At 47.6% G+C, this 16503-nt stretch overlaps 1 protein-coding gene across 3 annotated transcripts in view; it reads right to left on the bottom strand.

The window, feature by feature from the left end:
* Positions 1-16503, bottom strand: part of LOC100657524 (whirlin) — a 156391-nt gene that overhangs the window by 113159 nt on the left and 26729 nt on the right. For all 3 annotated transcript variants that reach the window (XM_064291564.1, XM_064291565.1, XM_064291566.1), the window contains exon 2: positions 14513-14731. In XM_064291564.1, coding sequence (XP_064147634.1) covers positions 14513-14731 — 219 coding nt within the window. The remainder of the gene's footprint in view (positions 1-14512; positions 14732-16503) is intronic.

Raw genomic sequence — 16503 nt, 5'->3', positions numbered from 1 at the left:
CGGTATGTAAGGGACCCAAAGAAAGCACAGTGTGGCTGCCCACGGGAGAAGGGAGGGTGGGGTGCCTGTGGGCATCAAGAGAGGGCAGATTTCATAGAGTTATGGAAGGCCATCCAACCAGCTTTCTATTTCTGGAGAGTCAGTCATCTAGGAAGGCGACCTGGCGGTACAAATGGTTAAGGGCTCGGCTGCTAACCAAAATGTTGGCAGTTCAAACCTATTCAATGGCTCTTCAGGACAAAGACCTGGCAATCAGCTCATGTAAAGATCACAGCCAAGAAAACCATATGGGGCAGTTCTACTCTGTCACCTGGGGTCATTATGAGTCGAAAACAACTTGATGGCACCCAACAACAATGTTTATCTAAGACTTATCACGTGCTAACTAACTCTGTGCCAGCCACCAAGAAAAGCCTTTTACATGTGTTATCTCGCTTAATCCATCAAACACCCTGGGCAGAGGTGCTGACCAGAACAGACTTGAGTCCACACTGCCCCACCTCACCACCTGCTGGCTGTGTGACTTTGGGTGAGTTACTAAGGCAATCTGGGACTCAGCCTCCTCACCTGTAAATGAGGAGAGTATGTGCTTTTTAAGGTCCCTGTGAAGAGGATCAAATTAAGAACATATGTGAGCCTACAGGGTGGTCTCTGGCCCACAGTAAACACTCAGTAACCATTAGCCATGGTAGCTCCATTTTGCACATGATGAAACTGTTGCGTTCAGAAACCCATCGAGGTCACACACTCAAGGCCAACTCGTGGCCACTTCAGGGCTTCAATCTAGCCAGATCTGCACACCTCTAGAGCCTAGAGCTCTTCTTTGCTGTGCTTCTCCGGCTCTTGAGAGCAAAAGGTGGTGATTTTGTGCATATCGACTGGCAGACTGATGTCAGGAAAGTGCCTAAAAGACGCAGTGACTCTACAGGGTTTCGTTCTAAGGCCGGGGACTCCACAGCAAGTCAGGATGGGGCAATGCCAGAAGGAGCTGCTCAGTGGGGAACCCTGAGTCCCCTTGAGTTCAAGGCAAGCTCCAATTTACTCCTCAGTCAGGAGAACAACCAGATCAGGAAGGAGGGCACCTGTGGGGCCCTGAGCTCTGGAGGGAAACTTGTGAGCACTCACTCAGAGTATCAGAGAAAGGGATGTTCTCCTGGAAATGGCAGGCTCTGTGGATACTTCAAGGAAGACGTGGGAACAACCATTTGGCCCCCATGATCTATCCCCCAGCCCTGATAGAGTACCAGCTCCAAGGCTTGGATAGGTCTGGAGGTGATGTGGGTTCAAAGCTCAGCCTCATGTCTGTGTATTTAGAAGGTGATGTGACACAGTATGGTGGTTACCTGCGCAGACGCTGGAGCCAGACTGTGAGGTCTGAATCCTTGCTAGCTGTGTGACCATGGGCAAATTACTGCCCCTCCCCGTGCCTCGAGGAAACAATTATACCTACTTCGTTGGGTTATTGTTAGGAATGAATGGGTCCATGCATGCAGAACACTGTATGGCCCAGCAGAATCACTCAGAAGATGTTGGCTACTGTCTTAGTCATCTAGTACTGCTCTAACAGAAATACCGCAAGTGGATGGCTTTAACAAAGAGAAATTTATTCACTCACAGTCTAGTAGGTTACAAGTCCAAATTCAGGGCATCAACTCCAGGGGAAGGCCTTCTCTCTGTCGGCTCTGGAGGAACGTCCTTGTCATCAATTTTTCCCTGGACAAGGAGTTTCTCAGCACAAGGGACCCCAGGTCCAAAGGACATGCTCTGCTCCCACTCTACTTTCTTGGTGGTTATAAAGTCCCCGTGTCTCTGTTCATTTCCCTCTTTTATATCTCAAAAGTGACTGACTTAAGACACTATCTAATCTTGTAGATCTCATTAACATAACTGCCACCAATCTATCTCATTAACATCATAGTGACAGGATTTACAACACACAGGGAAATCACATCAGATGACAAAATGATAGACAATCATACAATACGGGGAATCATGACCCAATCAAGTTGACAGATATTTTGGGGGGACACAATCCATGACAGCTACCTTATTATCTTCATCATTGCCATCTTGGATAAGCCTTTGGGCTAAGCTTCCCCAGGTGTAACCTGGAAAGAATGGTGAGGCCTTCCTCACAGGGAGGAACATAAGCAGCTTCATAGGCCAGGCAGGTGTGAAGCGTCCAAACATTTGCCAAGCCCTGATCTGTGCCAGGCTCTGTGCTGGGCACATATTCAGAGAGGAATCTTGACTTGGTCCCTGACCTTGAGACACTCACAGTGACATCCCTGTGTGGTAAGACAATGCTGAGAGGAAAATCTGGAGCTGCTTGTGCCACTGGGAAGGTATAATGAATCCCCCTTCAGGACCAGGACATTCAATACCCTAGGGCTGGGTGTGTTGGCTGCTGGTACGGCTCACAGCTATGTCCTCTCTGGGCACTGCCCTGGCCTGAAGGGAGCTGCCTCACCCAGTGCCACAGCCCTGGATGGCAGCAGTCTGCATCCAATGACTAGCTGACTGGGGCCAGAGGGGGTGGGGGAAACCAGGACGCTTTGCCTCAATTCAGGACAACTCTGGAGGACCATGCAAGCTTCAGAGGTCCCGTGGGGTCAGCTGAAGCCTCTGTTGTGCCTGTATTATAGCCTAGCTTCTCCCTCTGCCCAGCCCTGCATCCCTCACTCCTTCACCAGTGTTGATCCCAAAAGGCTGCTGTAACAAATTGCCACAAGCTTTAAAAACCAAAAACTGAACCCACTGCCATCGAGTCGACTCCAACTCACAGTGACCCTATAGGACAGAGTAGAACTGCCCCACAGAGTTTTCAAGGAGCGCCTGGTGGATTTGAATTGCCAACCTTTTGGTTAGGAGCCACAGCATTTAACCACCATGCCACCGGGGTTTCCACACCACAAGCTTAATGGCTTAAAATAACACAAATTTATTATCTTACAGTCTTGGAGGTCAGAAGTCTAAAATGAGACAACAGAACTGCATTGTTTCTGGATGCTCGAGAGAGAATCCATTTCCTTGCCTTTTCCAGATTCTAGAGGCTGCCTGTATTCCTTGGCTCGTGGCCCCTTCCTTTATCTTCAAAGCTAGCAGTATAACATCTTCCAATATCTCTCTGCTTCCATCATCACAGCTCCTTTTTCTGACTCTGGCCCTCTTGCCTTCCTTATAAGGACCCTTGTGATTACCTTGGGCTTACCTGGATAAGCCAGGATGCACTTCCCATCTCAAGATCTTTAACTTAATCACATCTGCAAAGCCCCTTTTGCCATATAAAGTAACCTATTCACAGCCTTTGGGGGTGAGGACATGGACATCTTTGGGCGTGTAGGGGGATTCTGTCTGCCATGGGCACTCTCCCACAAACCTCTTCCAGGAACTCTCAAGCTCAGGGTCCATTCCTAAGAGCCTGACCTCAGGCAGAGCTTCCCAGAAAAATGGTCACTGAGCCCAGAAGGCTGAGGGTCAGCCAGGGGAGTAGGAGGGAAGATGACCATTCCAGGGCAACCATGTGTGCAAAGGCCCAGATACAGAACAAAACGAAGCCCACTGGAGAAACCATGAGGGTTTTGTACGGCTGGAAAGTGGCAGGAGGGAGGAAGAGAAGAGGTCAGCCTGTGAGCCAGGCCAGCAAGCTCGGGGTTTAAGCAGGAGAGTGACAGGCTCAGATGGGTATTTTAGAAAGACAATTTCTGGGAGGAGGGGGCAGAAGAGGAGGCAACCCTGTGGAGACTGAGAGGAGCCCAAACAGTTAAAATAATACCACTACCACTAATAATATTAATAATGATCTCTAAATACGTGAGGGTTTCCTATGTCCCACACAGGAAGATGAGAGGGTGTGTGCCCAGAGACAGCAGGGGTGAGGTAGTGGTATTCAGACCTCTCAGAGGGGTCAGTGAGGCTGGCTGAGCAGAGCGTGGGCAGCTGTCGCCTCAAGCCCCAGCGTGCCCAGGCAGGACAGACCCCTCTTCCAGACTGTACCTTCAGGGCAAGGAACAGGCCTGGCCTGGGGTCCCCCATGGCTGACTAGGTGACCTGGGGGTCAGTCCCTCCCCCCCACCACCCCACTGGGACCCTCCCAGCTCCAGGACATGAAGGCTTTTCTGGGAAGAGAGCTGAGAGGGGCATCTCTGCAGCCCAGGAGTACACAGATGGCAGGGGTCTCTGCAGCAGCTGCCACTGAACACTAAGGATGAAAGCAAACCTCCGCACCTCCCCACAAATCCTCCACGTGGGAATAAAGCAGAGTCTTTATCACGGAATTGTAGTAACAGTTCTATCAACCGAAGGGTAATCTGCCTCAATCACTGGCTGGAAATTCACCTGGTGTTTGGCAGGAAACACAGCTCACCTATGGAAAAGCAAACCGTGGTGAGAGGCAGCCTAGCGTGGTGAAAATAATACCACCACCATGAGTAATACTCCTAACAGTCTCTAAATGCACTGAGTGTTTCCTATGTCCCCGGCACTGTGCTCAGCATTTTATTTATGTTCATCACCTCATTTAACCTTCACTCCCACTATAAGGTTTCCATTATTATTCCCATTTTCCAGGTGAGGAAGTGGAGGCTCAAAGAGGTGAAGTTATGTGGGCAAAGTTACACAGTTGGCAGCCAGCAGAGATGGGTTATGATGCCAGGTTGGCCTGACTGCAGAGCCTGGGCATTTAACCAGTATGCTATCCTGCCCCCCACGGGCCTGAGTTCATATCCTGGTTCCGCCCTTTCCTCCCAGCAACCTTGCAGTAAATCCCATGGCCCCCAGCCATAGAATCCTGACTACCCAGCAAGCACCGTGGGCAGCCCCAGGAGACGACGCCAGTCTAGTCATCTCATTCCCCTTTGGCAGGGACTGGTATGGACATGAGTAGCTCTGGGTCAGTTTTGGCCAAAGGGACATGGGGGGATGTTTGCTGGGGGACTCTGAAAAGAGAGAGGCACAGGAAGAAACGGGCTCCCTCCCCCTCTGCCCACCTGCTTTCAACGCGACACAGCTGTGGCTGTGGGAGGTCGTGGTGTTGGAGCAGTGGCTGCCATTCTGCAGCTGAGAAGCCAGGAGCCTGAGGCAAAAGCCAGCAACAGAGAAAGACAGACTCACGACCTGGCAAACCACACCTGGTGCTGCCTGGAACTCCACTTCTCAAGAAAACAATAAACACTCTTAAAGTTTAAACTTCTGTATTATAGGTTTTCTGTTATACACAACCCCCCAAAATTTTTAAAAACCTACTGCCATTTTGACTCATAGTGACCCTGTAGGACAGAGCAGAACTGCCCCATGAGGTTTCCAAGGCTGTAATCTTTACGGAAGCAGACTGCCACATCTTTCTCCCGAGGAGTAGCTGGTGGGTTTGAACCACTGACCTTTTGGTTAGCAGCTGAGCATTTAACCACTGTGCCACCAGGGCTCCCTCATGCAGCCAAAAGCATTCCTAACTGATATATCATCTATCAGGGTTCTTGTAAGGATTGAGATGACTGGACTCCTCGAGACTTCCACCCTTGCTCTTGCAGTTTAACCTCCATCCAGCATCCAGGGTGATCCTGTTGAAAACTGACTTGCAACATGTCCCCGCTCTGCTCGAAGCTCTGCCATGGCTCCCATCTCACTCAGAGTAAAATCTCCAGACTCTCCCAGAGGCCTGTGAGGTCCTACTTGACCTGGCTCCCATCACCTCTCTGTCCTGATGGCCAATGCATCCCGTGTCATTCTCTGCTCTACAACCACACAAGCCTCTCTGCTGTTGCTGAAATAGCCCATGCATTGGGGTGACAACAATGTAAGTGTGACCTGTGGAAACATCAGAAGCAAAAGAAGCCTTCTTCTGACAGTCCTTCTCTGCATTGCTGTCAACGTTCTGCATGTGCCATACGCTGCCCCTCTACAATCAGGACTAAAGAGCAGTTTGTTGTTCACGGGAGCTCAGGGTTGATCTGCATGTCAGTGAGGAGGTGCCATAATAAAACTACAAATGGCCCGAGTGCAGCACAAAAATTTTCCTCTACCCTCTTGGCCCTAGCTGACCAAGTAAGAACCCCAAAACCTAAGGCCTGGAGACTTCACCTTGGGTGAGTGTCAGCTCCCCTGTAGATGAAGCAGAGGTGGTAGAAATGAAGAACATGCCTTCCTTTCCCTGGAGGTTGAGAGGTTGGGCGCCAATGCCCAAGGGCATGACAATGGCAGCTGTACAGAGGCCTCACTGAAAAATGCCCCTTTGGGAAGCAGGTAGCCAGGCTCTTCCTTGTAACTTTGCAAAGAAGTGTACGTGGGCCTGATCACAGAGGACTTAGATTCAAACCCAGCAAACATTTATCAAGCCCCTACTATGTGCTGGGCCCTAGGCAAGGCGTTTTCCCTTTAATTCAATCATTTACGTAGCAATTATTGAGCATCTATGCTGTGCCAGGAGTCTGCAGGTGGTGCAAACAGTTAAGTATGGCTACTAACTGAAAGGTTGGCAGTTAAAATCCACCTAGAGGCACCTCAGAAGAAAGGCCTCACAATCTGCTTCTGAAAGGTCATGGCCATGAAAACCCTATGGAGCAGTTCTACTCTGCACACATGGGGTCACCATGAGTCGGAGGCGACTTGGCAGGAATTACTTTGGCTTTTTTAATCTTTAGGTTTTAGTTTATGCTGTGCCAGGCCCTGATCAGGGCACAATGGATGCACCTGGACACAGAACCAGATTCCTGAGCCATGGAGCTTACACAGTGGTGGGTAGAGTAGGCCCTACCACTGTCTAATCTTACAGAGGAGGAAACCAAGGCACACAGAGGTTATGTAACTTGTCCACAGTCACATACCTGCCAAGTGGCAGAGCCAGGATCTGAACCCAGGGAGCCTGGCTCCAGTGACTTAGCATCTCTGCCATACTGACCCTGTCACAGTTAATCCTCGGAACAAATTTATTCTAATTTATTATGGAGGTTTAGGGCCAGCACAGAATGGAGTAACCCCAGTGGGAAGCTAGAACAATAAGGAGTGCTGTGCCTTGCCCCATTTGCCTGAGAGGATGTAACAGGGACTTGAAAGTAGATGGGCTTGATCCCCAGAGAGAATGTTCCATTCCTTCCTTCAGTCTCATATGGCAATTCTCACACTTGAACATGGGGAAGAACATACAAAACTAGAACCAGCTTCAGTGGACAGCTAATGAGTTTCCAAGGATAATTTTGCTACATGTCATGATTTTTAATCACTATGGCCTCGAGAACTCATTTCCCTAGAACGTGCATCTCCGTTGGAGTTGTGTTTAGGATTTCTGAAGTTCTGCATGGGAAGTCCAGGAGTCTAGCCATGGCTATTTGGAATATTCAAAGGTGAGACCAGGCTGCTAGAGAAGAGAGGATCAGAGCCCAGCAGGACCCAGGCTCAGACAGCCAATAGCAGGCTGGGCCTCCAGAGACACTGCCCCCATTCCCCTTCCCAAGAAGGAAATGGGGTTTCCACGTTGTGTTAGGAAGGGGAGGAAGAGGAAGTAGAGTAGAAGCTTCAGTTTGGAGCTGAAAGGCCTGTGAAGACCACTCTCCAGTTTGGTTCAAGGCATCTCCTGCCTCCTGTGGCATCTGGGCCTCCCCAGAGCATGAGTCTCTCAGCCTCTGCCTTCTGCATTCTTATAAAAGTTACTTCAAGATTCCCAGAGGGAACCTTATCTCACACCACCTCCCACCCACTGAACTCCAGTGACAGGGTCCTTCTCTCCAAGTCTTGAAGACACCAGGCTTTTTCCTACCTCAGGGTCTTGCACATGCCGTCCTGTCTAGGATTTTCAGCCCTAGAAATGAACATGATGGCTCCTTCTCATTCTCTTGGTCTCAGCTCAGAAGTCATCCTCTCAGAGAGGCCCTCCCTGACCACCTGATTTAAAGCAGCTCCCCCTCCCCATCACTCTCAATCCCCTTTCCTGGTTTTATTTCCTTCCAAAAAGTTTCATCACTTAATTGCCTTGCTCATTTATGTTCACTACTGGACTACTGTCTCAGTCTCCCTGCTACCTCACTGGAAGCTTCCCCAAAGCAAAGTCTTCAACTCTTCTGTCTACTGTTTTATTTCCACCTCCTGTAACAGCATCAGGCACACCGTAGGTGCTTAATAAATATTTGCTGACTCACTAGTCCCCCACGCGTCTGTCAGTTTGTCGTACTGTGTCGTACTGTGGGGGCTTGTGTGTTGCTGTGATGCTGGAAGCTATGCCACTGGTATTCAGATACTAGCAGGGTCACCCATGGAGGACAGGTTTCAGCTGAGCTTCCAGACTAAGACACACTAGGAAGAAGGACCCAGCAGTCTACTTCTGAAAAGCATTAGCCAGTGAAAACCTTATGAATAGCAGTGGAACACTGTCTGGTATAGTGCTGGAAGATGAGCACCCCAGGTTGGAAGGCACTCAAAAGATGACTGGGGAAGAGCTGCCTCCTCAAAGTAGAGTTGACCTTAATGACGTGGATGGAGTAAGGCTTTTCGGACCTTCATTTGCTGATGTGGCACAACTCAAAATGAGAAGAAACAGCTGCAAACATCCATTAATAATCGGAACCTGGAATGTATGAAGTATGAATCTAGGAAAACTGGAAATCGTCAAAAATGAAATGGAAAGCATAAACATCAATATCCTAGGCATTAGTGAGCTGAAATGGACTGGTATTGGCCATTTTGAATCAGACAATCATATAGTCTACTGTGCTGGGAATGACAACTCGAAGAGGAATGGTGTTGCACTGATTGACAAAAAGAACGTTTCAAGATCTATCCTGAAGTATAATGCTGTCAGTGATAGGATAATATCCGTACACCTATAAGGAAGGAAGACCAGTAATACGACTATTATTCCAATTTATGCACCAACCACTAGGCCCAAAGATGAAGAAATAGAAGATTTTTATCAGCTGCTGTAGTCTGAAATTGATTGAACATGCAATCAAGATGTATTGATAATTACTGGTGATTGGAATGTGAAAGTTGGAAACGAAGAAGGATCAGTAGTTGGAAAATATGGCCTTGGTGATAAAAACAATGCCAGAGATCAAATGATAGAATTCTGCAAGACCAAAGACTTCTTCATTGCAAATACCTTCTTTTTTTTTTTTTTAAATAATTTTTATTGTGCTTTAAGTGAAAGTTTACAAATCAAGTCAGTCTCTCACATATATACACCTTACTACTACATACTCCCACTTACTCTCCCCTCAATGAGTCAGCCCGCTCCCTCATTCCAGTCACTCCTTACGTGACTGTTTTGCCAGTTTCTAACCCCCTCTACCCTCCCATCTCCCCTTTAGACAGAAGATGCCAACATAGTCTCAAGTGTCCACATGATACAAGTAGCTCACTCCTCATGAGCATCTCTCTCCAACCCATTGTCCAGTCCAATCCATGTCTGATGAGTTGTCTTCTGGAATGGTCCCTGTCCTGGGCCAACAGAAGGTTTGGGGACCACGACCACCGGGATTCTTCTAGTCTCAGTCAGACCATTAAGTCTGGTCTTTTTATGAGAATTTGGGATCTGCATCCCACTATTCTCCTGGTCCCTCTGGGGTTCTCTGTTGTGCTCCCTGTCAGGGCAGTCATCGGTGTGGCCGGGCACCACCTAGTTTTTCTGGTCTCAGGATGATGTAAGTCTCTAGTTCATGTGGCCCCTTCTATCTCTTTGGCTCATAATTACTTTGTGACCTTAGTGTTCTTCATTCTCCTTTGATCCAGATGGGTTGAGACCAGTTGATGCACCTTAGATGGTCGCTTGTTAGCAGCAAATACCTTCTTTCACCAACTTAAACGGTGACTGTACACACGGACCTCGCCAGATGGAACACACAGAAATCAAATTGACTACATCTGTGGAAAGAGACAATGGAAAAGCTCAATATCATCGGTCGGAACAAGGCCAGGGGCCGACTGTGGAACAGACCATCAATTGCTCATATGCAAGTTCAAGCTGAACTTGAAGAAAATCAGAGCAAGTCCACGAGAGCCAAAATATGACCTTGAGTATATCCCACCTGAATTTAGAGACCATCTGAAGAACAGATGTGATGCACTGAACACTAGTGACCGAAGACCAGACGAGTTGTGGAATGACATCAAGGACATCATCCATGAAGAAAGTAAGAGTTCACTGAAAAGACAGGAAAGAAAGAAAAGACCAAGATGGATGTCAGAGGAGACCCTGAAACTTGCTCTTGAATGTCGAGCAGCTAAAGCAAAAGGAAGCATTGATGAAGTAAAAGAACTGAACAGAAGATTTCAAAGGGCCTCTAGAGAAGACAAAGTAAAGTATTATAATGACACGTGCAAAGAGCTGGAGATGGAAAACCAAAAGGGAAAAACACGCTCAGCGTTTCTCAAGCTGAAAGAACTGAAGAAAAAATTCAAGCCTCGAGTTGCAATAGTGAAGGATTCCACGGGGAAAATATTAAATGATGCAGGAAGCATCAAAAGAAGATAGAAGGAATACACAGAGTCATTATACCAAAAAGAATTAGTCGATATTCAACCATTTCAAGAGGTGGCATATGATCAGGAACCGATGGTACTGAAGGAAGAAGTCCAAGCTGCTCTGAAGGCATTGGCGAAAAACAAGGCTCCAGGAATTGACAGAATATCAATTGAGATGTTTCAACACCCAGATGCAGCACTGGAGGTGCTCACTCATCTATGCCAAGAAATATGGAAGACAGCTTCCTGGACAACTCACTGGAAGAGATCCATATTTATGCCTATTCCCAAGAAAGGTGATCCAACCGAATGTGGAAATTATAGAACAATATCATTAACACCACACGCAAACAAAATTTTGCTGAAGATCATTCAAAAGCGGCTGCAGCAGTATATCTACAGGGAACTGCCAGAAACTCAGGCCGGTTTCAGGAGAGGACGTGGAACCAGCGATACCGTTGCTGATGTCAGATGGAGTGTGGCTGAAAGCAGAGAATACCAAAAGGATGTTTACCTGTGTTTTATTGACTATGCAAAGGCATTCGACTGTGTGGATCATAACAAACTATGGATAACATTGCGAAGAATGGGAATTCTAGAACACTTAATTGTGCTCATGAGGAACCTTTACATAGATCAAGAGGCAGTTGTTCGGACAGAACAAGGGGATACTGATTGGTTTAAAGTCAGGAAAGGTGTGTGTCAAGGTTGTATTCTTTCACCATACCTATTTAATCTATATGCTGAACAAATAATCTGAGAAGATGGACTATATGAAGAAGAATGGGGCATCAGGATTGGAGGAAGACTCATTAGCAACCTGCGTTATGCAGATGACACAATCTTGCTTGCTGAAAGTGAAGAGGACTTGAAGCACTTACTAATGAAGATCAAAGATCACAGCCTTCAGTATGGATTACACCTCAACATAAAGAAAACAAAAATCCTCACAACCGCACCAATGAGCAACATCATGATAAACAGAGAAAAGACTGAAGTTGTCATGGATTTCATTTTATTTGGAGCCACAATCAACAGCCATGGAAGCAGCAGTCAAGAAATCAAAAGGCGCGTTGCATTGGGCAAATCTGCTGCAAAGGACCTCTTCAAAGTGTTGAAGAGCAAAGATGTCACCCTGAAGACTAAGGTACGCCTGACCCAAGCCATGGTGTTTTCAATCACATCATATGCACATGAAAGCTGGACAATGAATAAGGAAGACCAAAGAAGAGTTGACACTTTTGAATTGTGGTGTTGGCGAAGAATATTGAATATACCATGGACTGCCAATAGAACGAACAAATCTGTCTTGGAAGAAGTGTGGCCAGAATGTTCCTTAGAGGCAAGGATGGCGAGACTGCGTGTTACATACTTTGGACATGTTGTCAGGAGGGACCAGTCCCTGGAGAAGGACATCATGCTTGGCAGAGTACAGGGTCAGCGGAAAAGAGGAGGACCCTCAACGAGATGGATTGACACAGTGGCTGCAACAATGAGCTCAAGCATAACAACGATTGTAAGGAAAGCGCAGGACCGGGCAGTGTTTTGTTCTGTTGTGCATAGGGTCACTATGAGTCGGAAGCGGCTCAACAGCACCTAACGACAACAACGAATCACTCGTGGGTCCTAGTGGACACAGTGGTGAGTTGGATTCGTCTTCCGCAAACTGGGGATCATGAAACCTACCTGCGGGGTGGCTGGGAGGATTTAGTAAGATGCTGTGAATACAGGGCTCAGAACACTGTCTGCACACAGTGAGCCCTCCATTAGGGATCACTGTTACCCTAAGCACCACGCCCGGCACAGGGAAGGGCTGGAGACAAAAATAAAGCTAGCTCTCTGCCCAACATTTGAAGGCTGGCCTTGAAAATGACTCAACACCATAGGCAGCCTCTCTCTCTCATCCCTGCTCTTGTGAAGATTTCCAGAGAGCAACATCCTGGTGGGGAGGGGGCAGCGGCATCACTGACAGTGTGGGAACTCAGGGTGTTCCCCGTCCCCCCATGGACCTCCTCCTGTACCAGACCACACAGAACCCTCAGTAACGATTTTTGTAGTAATGTTACTCGTAAATCGTAATTCCCATATAGCACTCCTTCTTTTCCTTTAATTACTACTTCATTCTCAAAAAATTCATGATATGGGTTCACAAATACTAATTATAATTACCACAACATTGTAGCTAAAACACCAGATAATTTGACAAACTCAGCGACTATAAAAACAACGGGCAGCCACGAAAACCACAGTACGTGCTTGTAGTGAGGGCAGAGGAAATGGCATGACTGGAAGTTTGATTGTAATTGGGTAATAATGACAGCTCTGACAGGGTGCATTAGCACATTCAGAAAGTAAATGAGCACAGAGTTCTAGCCTTGTAGGTATGCTGATACATGTAAGCTGGGGTTACAAAAACGGTTTTTGCCGTTATAACTACAGGAATATTTTTATAGACAGTCATTTTGATGTCACCGCCTCTGACAATGTCAACCAGTGTGCTCTGCACCCCGTGTTCCCCCCAGTGATGCCACTGGAAGGGGGCACTAGCCCACCCCAGCTCCCACCCAGCCCAGGCAACCTGGCAGAGGCCCAGGCGGATGCCCACAGTGCATACCAACTAGTAGCCTCAGTGCCTCACGCTGTGATCACCACCTCATCCTGCATATTGACATTTGAGCAAAGAACACAAACACATCAAATAAATGTTACGGTCTTATCGACAGGAAAAGGAGCGCAGAGAAAGAGTCTCCAGAGGGAAGGCACTTGGCTGGAGCCCCATTCTCTGTGGCCTCCTGGCTATCAGCGTCAAGATCCTAAAACACTGTTCTAAAGGATTACATTCTCAGTCCCAGGGCAACCATAGGGCATACTGCATGTCCAGAGAGAAAGTTTAAAACATCAGGGGGAGGCATTTCTCAGCATCTCTTTTTTAAAAATTACAGTCAAGGCCTTGGGGAACCCTGTAGGGGTGCCTACCCAGCACCCCTGTCTCCTTTCTTCACGTTACAGCACCCTAATGGTGCTTTGCAGTTCCGGGTGGTGAAAACATTTGATATGCTCAGCTGCCTAACTAAAAGGCTGGAAATTCGAGTCTACCAAGAGGCAACTCAGAAGAAAGGCCTGGAGATCTATTTCCAGAAAGTCAGCCATTGAAAACCCCAGAGAGCACAGTTGTACTCTGACACCTATGGGGTCGCCACGAGTCAGAAATTGACTCCATGGCAACTGGTAATGGTACTATGGGCAACTATCCCTCCCCCACTGGCTAAGTCTTCATGGGGCTGTCAATCCACGTGTCCTGGCCTCCCTGTCAGCCAGTCACGTGCTCCCTCTATGGACTATGAACCTTGAGAGGAAGAACACAAAGCATGCAAATGGTAAGGATCGTCTTCTTCATGGAAGCTACACCCCGAGTCCCTCAGCTTCAACTCTGTGACTACTCACACCCTTCCAGTATATTCCTACCCTGTATAAGTTAGCCAGGGCCGAGTTCTAATGCTTGCAACCCAAATCCCCCACTGGAAAAGGTTCCCCACGGAGCATGGAGCCAGGAGTCCTGGCAGCTGCATGTGACTATGTGCCTGAGTCTGGACCAATGGGAACTAAATTATCTCTAATTTAAAGAGAAGTTTGGAGCTTTCTCTCTTTCCATTTCCAAGGGAGAAGGAACAGGGGCCCAGCATGGCCCAATTTCAACTAGGAATGATGCAACAATAAGAGGAAGTGTAGGTCCCAATAACACATGGAGTGGGGCTGTCCCCCAGCACAGGCTGTCCCTCTATTCTGCTATATGAGGGAGAAATCATCTAGCTTATTTAAATCACTTTTTATTACAGCAGTTTAGCCTGTATCGTAATATACAACACACAGTCAAAAACAATCCAAATTCCTTCAGGTACTTGAGGGAAGTACACAAAGCCCCAGAAGAACCAAGCCCCTTCTTCCAGCCTCTAAGAAGCTTCCCTGTTCTGGGTAGGGCAAAAGAATGGTATCTCAGGGGCCAGCCTTCCCCACCCCCACCACCCCCCGACCCAGCCTGCCAGGCTGAGGCGGGACAGCTCACCTTTTTCTCATCCCCGTCTTGCAGGAGGTTCAGGGTGCTCCTCCGGTCACCCTCACACTGCCTCAGGGAGCTGCCGTGGGGCTGGGGCAGGCTGGAGGGTGGGGAGGTGCTGTGGCCCTGCGGGTCCACCCAGGTATAGATGTGGTTGGTGACGTAGCCCCCCGGGATACGCCCCGCTGAGTACACAGACAGCAACAGCTTCTTGGAGCCCTTCAGAGCCTAGAGAGAAAGGGACACGTGGGTTAGCAGGAAGTGGGGGTGGTGAGGGACATTCTCCCATTACCCAGAACCTCGTTTCCTCCCAGGATTTCACACACAGAGTAGGAAGCCAGCCCCTAAGTTTCTTCCCTTACCTAGCCCTCGGTTTTGCCCTATGGAAATGGGAACATCTGCCCACCCATATCTTGAAATGGTTCAAATACAAGAAATATAATCTCTTAGCACACCTGTGCAGAAGGAGTTAGCATGTCAGGCCTGTGACTATTATCCTTAGAAAGTCCTACTTACGAGGTTGGTCCTTGGCTCTAGTCTGGTAACCTCCATTTGAGGAGTGCTCCCACCATTCCTTACTTAAGCAGCTCACTGTACCTAGACTGGTTGTGCAAACCATGTGGTTTATGCTGAACACCTGTTGTCCTTCTGGGAGTCTGGAATGTTGCTACAGGCAGAGGGTGCCTACATGACCAGGCCCCAGCAAAAACCTAGGTGCTGAGTCTCTATCGAGTATCCCTGGTAGACCGCATTTTGCAAGCGTCATCACATTTGAATGCTGGAGGAATTAAGTATATCCATGTGACTCCCCCAGGAAAGGACTCTTAGAAGCTTGTGCCTGGTTTCCCCAGACTTCACCCCACACACCTTTTCTCTTTGCTGATTTTGCTTTGTGTCCTTTCATTGTAATAAATCCTAGCTGTGAGTTCAACTGACTATATGGTGAGTCCTGTGAGTTTTTCTAGAGAATCACCGAACCTGGGGGTAGTGGGGACCCTGACACAATACCAGACAAGAGGGTCAAGAGACAAAGGTATTGATGATAACAATGGCTTAAACATTTATAAAGGACCTGCAGTGTTGGGCCCTCTGTGCTGCACCCGACATGCATCAGCTCATAAAATCCTCAGGGAAGCCAGTCCTCTGGGCAAGGGTCCTGTTATTCAGATGAAGAAATTGCAGGAAATCACTTCACCACACAATTAGCGAGGGGTTCCTTTCCCATAGTATGTAATTTTGAGTGTAGATACTACTTATATCCTACATTTTCCCACCTAAGGATGGAACAACCACAAAGGTTAAGTCTGAACACTATGCCCTGGGGGAAAGCTGAGATGGGCCATCTTACTTTCCCACAACGCACCTGGAGCTGAAATGCAGGCATTTATTCAGGACACAGGAGTCCCTGAGTTGACACATTTGGCTGTTAACCAAAAGGTTGGAAGTTCAAGGCCACTCAGAGGCTCCTTGGAAAAAAGGCCTCCTGATCTACTTCCAAAAAATCGGCCACTGAAAATCCTATGGAGCACAGTTTTACTCTGACACACATGGGGTTGCCATGAGTTGAAATCGACTTGAAGGCAACTGGTTTTTTATTTAGGAAAACAATCCCCTTAGCACGAGGATTAACAGCAAACATGCCCCACAACTGGGAGGCTGTTCGAATAAGTGATGGTTCTACACATACTGAAATTTTATGCTTCCATTAAAATCATATTTATAAGGACTCTGCAATGTCATGAAAACGTGGATATACTTTAATGTTAAGCAGGGTCAAAAGTATATAAATCAGGTCTGCGGTAATACATCAGCTATGTTAAGAGAAAGTCATGCAGGAAAAGAGAAACTGAGAAGCAATGTGCCAAGATGCTAGCAGTGCTTCTCTCTGAGTGGCAGGACTGTTGGTGATTATTTTTTGGCTCCTCCTGTTTCTCAATATTTTTCCAAATGTTCCACAAAGAGGGCACATTGCTTTCATTATCAGAAAAAATAATAATAAT

Source organism: Loxodonta africana, chromosome 9 (assembly GCF_030014295.1).
Source record: "Loxodonta africana isolate mLoxAfr1 chromosome 9, mLoxAfr1.hap2, whole genome shotgun sequence".
Lineage (NCBI taxonomy): Eukaryota > Metazoa > Chordata > Mammalia > Proboscidea > Elephantidae > Loxodonta > Loxodonta africana.
The sequence above is the reverse complement of the archived record's forward strand: the minus strand, read 5'-3'. Positions and strand labels throughout refer to the sequence as shown.